At 44.4% G+C, this 8134-nt stretch overlaps 1 protein-coding gene across 2 annotated transcripts; it reads right to left on the bottom strand.

Annotated features, from left to right (window-relative positions):
* Nucleotides 1-159: 159 nt before the first annotated feature.
* On the bottom strand, nucleotides 160-5583 carry lhfpl5a (LHFPL tetraspan subfamily member 5a). 2 transcript variants are annotated; one of them, XM_062480439.1, is made up of 4 exons: nucleotides 5316-5582; nucleotides 4588-4999; nucleotides 3068-3304; nucleotides 160-486 (listed from the first exon to the last, which is right to left on the bottom strand). In XM_062480439.1, the coding sequence occupies exons 2-4, from the start codon at nucleotides 4988-4990 to the stop codon at nucleotides 476-478; spliced, it is 651 nt and encodes a 216-aa protein (XP_062336423.1). In that variant the 5' UTR covers nucleotides 4991-4999; nucleotides 5316-5582; the 3' UTR covers nucleotides 160-475. The 2 variants fall into 2 exon arrangements, with proteins under 2 accessions (XP_062336423.1, XP_062336432.1); XM_062480448.1 differs by having other exon boundaries at nucleotides 4588-5583.
* Nucleotides 5584-8134: the final 2551 nt, after the last annotated feature.

Genomic DNA, 8134 nt, shown 5'->3' with positions numbered 1-8134 from the left:
TGGTATGAACAGTATGTGTGAAGCATTGCTGGAACGATCGCATGCTAGGCCTGCTTGTGTGGTTTAGGGTTAGGTATGGGTTAGTTATTCTAGCTATGTGGAACATTGGCCTACATATGATCTGCCAGTTAAGAATGAGGAGCCTTTAGATATTTAGAATAATTTATTGTCACTGACAAATCTGTATTGCTCCAAGGTGTTACTGCATCAGGAATTCTTGTTGCATAATTATTTTGAATGTTAATGTATTTCATCAAGCTGAACTCCCATCTCTACGATCCAAAAATACGTTAGCTTAAAACTTAGCAGATCTGTTTCTGTAGTCTCTGAAACATGATTACATTATTAACTCATGTTCATGATTCACTCTTTTTTAGGGGGAATTACCGAAATGGCTATCTAACAAGTTCTCAACCAACAGATCATATTTTTTCATCTTGAGTTGGAAAAAAATCTCGATCTTCAGTTGGAGATGTCAGGCATCGTCTGAAACGAAGAGAAAACAATCCTGTCAAAAATTGAGTTGAAAGAAAAACGTTATAACTTGTTTGGGTGTACAATTTTAAACATTTTCAGTTTATTAACAAAAACAAGTCACCCTTCTGTACAGCCCCCTAACCCTTCAGTACAGCACCCTATACCTTTTCACAGACATTATAGGGATGTAATCTTGTTCCTTACATTAGGTTGAGACAGATGTGCATACTACCCAGTTATCAACCAACGTTTGGACAACTCTAACCCAACTCTCACACACACCCGTGCTCAACATCTATTAATATTGTCTGTTCTGGGAGGTGGGTGAGATGTATATTTAATGGTGGGTTCTGTTTGAAGTTGGAGCTCGTTAGTGTGGAGGGGACTGGATGCTCTGGCCTCTGATGAGGCTGATGTGGACCGCAGCCAGAGATGGATCAGGAGCGCCTTGAATGGTTGGAACACACCGCTGGGGTTGGAAATGAGGTTAACCCTTGTGTTATCTTCGGGTCGTTCTGACCCATCAGTCATTGTGACCCACCGTCGTATTGCGACAACTTTACCGCATACAAAAACAAAGTGAAGCATTTTCTTTTAACCGTTGGGCTGTCTCAGACCCCCCACATTGCGAAGGTTAAAAGAAAATTATTTTTATTTGTTTTTTTATTGGGTAAAATTGGGTAAACACAACGATGGTTCGTTATGAACCTTTGGGTCATGTGACCCGAAGGCAGCACGAGGGTTAAATGTGTGTGGCTTTTCTAGTTCACATTCTTCAGGTTTTTATTTGGGGAGCTGGTGAGGAGCTTGTGTAGACACAAGTTTTGTTTCACCTCCTTACCTGTCATTCACTAGTCCACCCTTTTCCCTGCTGCTCTTCAAACCATCACCCTTTTAATCTGCCTATCTGTTATACCCCTGGAAAGGTCATGAGATCTTATACACCTGTAACACGTAACACCCTCCTCTCATCCCTCCACCTGTCTCCTATAACACCCTCCTCTCATCCCTCCATCTGTCTCCTGTAACACCCTCCTCTCATCCCTCCATCTGTCTCCTATAACACCCTCCTCTCATCCCTCCATCTGTCACCTGTAACACCCTCCTCTCATCCCTCCATCTGTCTCCTGTAACACCTTCTCTCATCCCTCCATCTGTCTCCTATAACACCCTCCTCTCATCCCTCCATCTGTCTCCTGTAACACCCTCCTCTCATCCCTCCATCTGTCTCCTATAACACCTTCTCTCATCCCTGTCTCCTATAACACCCTCCTCTCATCCCTCCATCTGTCTCCTATAACACCCTCCTCTCATCCCTCCATCTGTCTCCTATAACACCTTCTCTCATCCCTGTCTCCTATAACACCCTCCTCTCATCCCTCCATCTGTCTCCTATAACACCTTCTCTCATCCCTCCATCTGTCTCCTATAACACCCTCCTCTCATCCCTCCATCTGTCTCCTATAACACCCTCCTCTCATCCCTCCATCTGTCACCTGTAACACCCTCCTCTCATCCCTCCATCTGTCTCCTATAACACCCTCCTCTCATCCCTCCATCTGTCTCCTGTAACACCCTCCTCTCATCCCTCCATCTGTCTCCTGTAACACCCTCCTCTCATCCCTCCACCTGTCACCTTTAACACCCTCCTCTCATCCCTGTCACCTGTAACACCCTCCTCTCATCCCTCCATCTGTCTCCTGTAACACCCTCCTCTCATCCCTCCATCTGTCTCCTATAACACCCTCCTCTCATCCCTCCACCTGTCTCCTATAACACCCTCCTCTCATCCCTCCATCTGTCTCCTATAACACCTTCTCTCATCCCTGTCTCCTATAACACCCTCCTCTCATCCCTCCATCTGTCTCCTATAACACCCTCCTCTCATCCCTCCATCTGTCTCCTGTAACACCCTCCTCTCATACCTCCATCTGTCTCCTATAACACCCTCCTCTCATCCCTCCATCTGTCTCCTATAACACCTTCTCTCATCCCTGTCTCCTATAACACCCTCCTCTCATCCCTCCATCTGTCTCCTATAACACCCTCCTCTCATCCCTCCATCTGTCACCTGTAACACCCTCCTCTCATCCCTCCATCTGTCTCCTATAACACCCTCCTCTCATCCCTCCATCTGTCTCCTGTAACACCCTCCTCTCATCCCTCCATCTGTCACCTGTAACACCCTCCTCTCATCCCTCCATCTGTCTCCTATAACACCTTCTCTCATCCCTCCATCTGTCTCCTATAACACCCTCCTCTCATCCCTCCATCTGTCACCTGTAACACCCTCCTCTCATACCTCCATCTGTCTCCTATAACACCCTCCTCTCATCCCTCCACCTGTCACCTGTAACACCCTCCTCTCATCCCTCCATCTGTCTCCTATAACACCTTCTCTCATCCCTCCATCTGTCTCCTATAACACCTTCTCTCATCCCTGTCTCCTATAACACCCTCCTCTCATCCCTTTCTCCTATAACACCCTCCTCTCATCCCTCCATCCCTGCCTCTTGTAACACACTCCTCTCATTCCTCCATCCCTGCCACCCCCTCCTCTCATCCCTGTCTCCCCCTCATCCCTCCGTACCTTTGCCCTCCACCTTGAAGTCGTCTGGCAGCAGCTTGTCCTGTCGGTTTCCCAGGCTGAAGGCGAGGAAGGAGAGGATGAGTGAGTCCATGATGCTGATGATGGCCAGGATGTAGGCCCAGCGCACTGTGCAGTTCCCCAGGGTGTACTTGTCTGTCCGCTGGCCGCACATGCGCTTCACCTCCTCCGAGTCCCAGCCGTCTGGGTAGATCATGCAGCCAATCACCATACAAGTACCTGCGGAAGAGGGGAATTAATGGGTGTTATAGGGTAGGAATCATGGTTCAGGTTATGGTGGAGGGGTATGATTTAAAGTATACTGAATGATAAGTTTGTTAGTTTTCTAAAAAGGATTTGTACATGTGGACAAACAGTTACACACACAGCAGCTGTTGCTTAGCAACTCCAGACGGAGCAACTTGTTAATTATTCAGTGAGATGCTGCACATGCTGCTGCTGACACCTTACCCCAGGAAACATGACACACCTTCAAACACACTCACTTTCTCCCCAGGAAGGGAAAGTTGGAATGGTTTAACCTATCCAGCCTGAACTCGACAGTGTCACTAGCTGATGTAGGTTTGGTCATACTGGACTGAACCATCAACACATTCCACGGCCGTATCTCAAACTTGTTCTCCGACTGAGAACCGTTGCCTTCAACGGTTGAATACATTCAGATCATGAGAGGTGAGAAGGAACTTGGCCTGATGTAGCTGACGTATCCATGGTGCTGAACTGCTGGAGTGGGAGAGCAAGGCTTGACAATAAGTCTGAATGCTTCCTGCTGTCTGCTGGTTTGCATGACCTCAATCCAAGTTCTACTGATATTCTGCTGTTTGGGTCTCTAATCATCAACTTGTTTCACGACAACTTTGAGTTGATTGAAACTCTCAGAATATATATTTGTGCACTGAACATCTGTTGATTTCACTGTGTTCTGGCTGTGAACACACTTTTTTTAACCCTCGTGCTGCCTTCGGGTCACATGACCCAAAGGTTCACAACGAACCATCGTTGTGTTTACCCAATTTCACCCAATACAAAAACAAATAAAAATAATTTTCTTTTAACCATTGCAATGTGGAGGGTCTGAGACAGCCCAACGGTTAAAAGAAAATGCTTCACTTTGTTTTTGTATGAGGTAAATTTGTCGCAATACGACAGTGGGTCACAATGACTGATGGGTCAGAATGACCCGAAGATAACACAAGGGTTAACCTATCACACAAGTGGATTGGTTGGCATGGTGAATAGTTGTGGTGTACCATTACCAGCAGGTCCCAGGAGGGGGCAGGTGTGAGGGGAGGGGAGGAGGAGAAAGTGCAACAGGATACTCAGAATCTCCAGTGAAACTTGTAATATCTGCTGGTATCTGTAGATGTTGTCAAATATCCACAATCTTATATTGTCAGAATTTGGAAAACAAGCATTTGAAAACAACATGCATCACCGGCCTCCTTACCCAAATTAAATGAAAATAAATAATGATCTGCTTTTACCGCACATTGTCTACTTACAGGAGGCCAGCTGCATCCAGGCGCAAATCTTATAAACGCTTCCCGCGTTACAGAAGAAAAACAAGCTGAAACAAATGATGCTGCCCACCACGAGCAGCATCGAGATCCCCACAAAGAACATCGCCGTTTTGAAGGCGCCGGACGGGATGGAACCGAAATCCAGCGCGCTTCCTTTGCAGGTGAGCTCCGAGGTCAGCGCGTTCCCGATGCAGTAGTGGAAGAGGCCGAAGTACCCGGCCTGCGGGGTGTTGACGCTGTCTCCGATCCAGTAGGGCTGGATGAACACCACCACGGTGATTATGGCGAAGCAGATGGTAAAGATGGTCCAGAGGACCCCGACTGCGCGAGCATTACGCACGTAATTGGTGTGGTAGATTTTAGCGGCTTCTTGAGCTGGGAGCATGATGATGGGCTGTAATGGACAGAAATATCTACGAATTAGAAAAATAAAGGGAAAACTACTAACTCAAAAGGTAGGCTAATCTCACAAAGTTGAAAAGCGCTGAAAAGCTGGAGCAAGCGTGGATGCCTTGAACCCCTTTTTACTTATAAACTTGGAGAATTTAACACCAAGTTTATGTGTCCGTCATGAGACAGAAAAGGACCGTCCGTTTCTTGGTGTTCCGGTCTGCTCTCTCACATTAATGTAACCTAAGTTTCAAATTAACTGGGTTTACAATGTCCAGCGTCTACATTTCTTATAGGCCTACTGCCAAATGTTATTTCACCTTTACACTGGAAGATGCTAAAGTCTTGGAAATACGAAGAACTGCAAATTTTCGTCGCCTTTTCTTGTTGGGCTCTGACGCACACTGCTGAGCAGTTTAAAGCCATGGACAGCTCCAGTTGTTGATAACGTCAATCGATGACGAGTAGCCTATGAGTCGTAAAACAAACTTGTTTCACGTGGGACCCATACATGTTTTATCGTCTCGTGTGTTCGGGTTTGTCTACCTCCCCTATCCAACACAGCAGTATCCAGGCATATGTGTCAAGAGGAGGCGGCAGGAGAAGCCCTCGCGCTGCTGAAGCAATGAAACGGCAGGCCATTTCCCCATGGTAGCTAATACATCGTGTGGTTCCGGAGAATGGTTTATTAATGGTACAAGTATGACAGAACTCAGCTTGTCCGAGTGAAGTCCATCTTTTGATGAAAGATAAGACACAAAATTCCCTTTTTTTTTTACCCAAACGTAGCCTAGGCTATATACTTTTATACTTATATACTTTTTTTAAACTTCATGTGGTTTTACAAACATACAACAGTAGATGACGCTATAGGGTAGCCACCATGTATAATGAGAAATACGTTTCACAAATTACAAATTGACTTTAAAATAATAATTATCTCCAGATAATTATCTCCTCAAAAATGACTAAAAAATGACTAAATGTAGATGATCCGTCAGCATCATCGTTTTTTACAGGGCAATTAGCCATTTGTTTTAAACAAATTACCACTCCGAAAATTATTTTTACTCCCTGTCCCATCTAGCAATTACCCAAACTGCTTACCGAATGTAATTACAAACCGAACCGAATTTGCATATCAAATTAGTTTGCCATTTTCCAGTTAACGTTTTTCACAATAGCATGTCCAGATGCGCTCGTGAAAACCAAGCCAACGTAAAACATAATCATGACATTGAACGAGAATAATGGGCCCACAATATTAGCCGTCACCTGTCTCATCGCATAATTTCACAATACATCTCAGGACTATTAATACAAATGAAACGCGCGAGACAAATCGAACAATAGCCTCGTGGGAGGGGAGGGGTCAGTAAATCAATAAAATGCTCGTGCTCATCTGCTCCATTCATCCCCTCCGCGAGCTGCTTCTCATGAATAGCCAGCAGACACGCGCCGCTTGATGAACGGAAATCACCATCTGTTTCCGTAGATAGTCCTTGCTCAATAGGGGTGTTAAATGTCATTCAAGCATGGGGAGGGGGTAAAAGCGGATTAAATGCGATGTAATGATACGGTTCTTGATTGTTTTTGAAAAGTTAAAGCTGCCGATATAAGTAATTTAATTGGTTTTATTTAGAGTCAGTAGCCTAATTTTGCTTAAAGCAATGACCAAGGGTTTTTGTCTGACTATCTTTTGGTTCATCCGCTGTGTGTCCTATCAGATCATCTTAGTACAGTATACAGTGCAGTCAGTATGTCCGTGAGTTGCCTTTGCATTGTATAGCATCTGTCTATCTTTCAACATTGAATGACTGTGTTGAGTTAAAGCGCTACAGGGAGTCTGTTGGCTGAGCGGTGAGGGAATCGGGCTAGTAATCCGAAGGTTGCCAGTTCGATTCCCGGTCATGCCAACTGACGTTGTGTCCTTGGGCAAGGCACTTCACTCTACTTGCCTCGGTGGAATGTCCCTGTACTTACTGTAAGTCGCTCTGGATAAGAGCGTCTGCTAAATGACTAAATGTAAATGTACTTTGAAATGCTAGCACAGTAATTCCTTTGACAGTACCACCGGAACCTAGATTCTTATCAGCCAATCCCTGAAGGCAAGACAACATGTTTTGAAGTGGTGATGCTTCCATAGGAATGGTGACTAGTTTAGACAAAGAACCAATTGTTTTGAATGAGAACACAAAAAAGTATGTTTTGGTGGGGGGCGTGGCTGTTTTCATAATAACTGAAGTGGCTTTTTGTCAGACTGTAGCTGTGTGTGTAAATATGTGCGTGTGTTCATATATGTGTGTGTAAATATGTATGTGTGCTCATATATGTGTGTGTGTGTTGATATGTGGCATGCTCTCGTGTCACTGCTTTCAGCTTTATGGAGTGGCAGCTCTTCTATCGGAGGTAAACTTTTTATAATCAAGTTACTCTGCTTGGCTGGACCTGATGTTAGTTTCCTCCAGGATCACAATGACTCTTATTGAGAGACTTGTTGCTCTTGTTGGTTAGTTGTAACGGTTTTGAATTATTGTACTCGCTGTGAAATATGTACACTTTTTGAGTTTCATGTTGTTTAATTGTAACTTGTTTAACTGCATGCTCTTATGGTTCTTCCCTTTGGCACTTATTTGGTTTTTCACAATGTGTGCTTCATGTTTTGGCTGCTCGCAATGTTTGGGGCTATATCGTTGTTATGATCAGTGACCTATGCTCTTTTGTAAAGCTCTCTCTTGGAAGTCGCTTTGGATAAAAGCGTCTGCTAAATGCATAAATGTACTCAGCAATCAAATTTTCTTTCACAGAATGAAGTCAATTGGTATGTAATGGAGTGTGTGTGTGTGTGTGTGTGTGTGTAGGGCTGTTACATTTACATTTAGTCATTTAGCAGACGCTCTTATCCAGAGCGACTTACATTACTTAAGTACAGGGACATTCCCCCGAGGCAAGTAGGGTGAATCAGAATCAGAATGGGTTTTATTCGCCATGAAAGCACAGACAAGGAATTTGCTTTGGCAGGAAGGTGCAAACATTAAACATATAGGAATCTAACATTTAAATATGAGGACTAACTATACTAAGGGTACATAAATAGCAATACTAAGTGGAATTAGATATATAATAAACTATTATATAG

Source organism: Osmerus eperlanus, chromosome 1 (assembly GCF_963692335.1).
Source record: "Osmerus eperlanus chromosome 1, fOsmEpe2.1, whole genome shotgun sequence".
In the NCBI taxonomy this organism is placed as follows: domain Eukaryota; kingdom Metazoa; phylum Chordata; class Actinopteri; order Osmeriformes; family Osmeridae; genus Osmerus; species Osmerus eperlanus.
Note: the sequence above shows the minus strand (reverse complement) of the source record. Positions and strands in the feature narration are given on the sequence as shown.

Bases quoted from the DNA above. Each gene is read 5' to 3' on its own strand.
- lhfpl5a (XM_062480448.1), bottom strand. From the start codon at position 4,990: ATGCTCCCAGCTCAAGAAGCCGCTAAAATCTACCACACCAATTACGTG. The intron at 3,305-4,587 runs GTAAGTAGACAA...CCTCTTCCGCAG, and splicing joins CTGGATGCAGCTGGCCTCCT to GTACTTGTATGGTGATTGGC.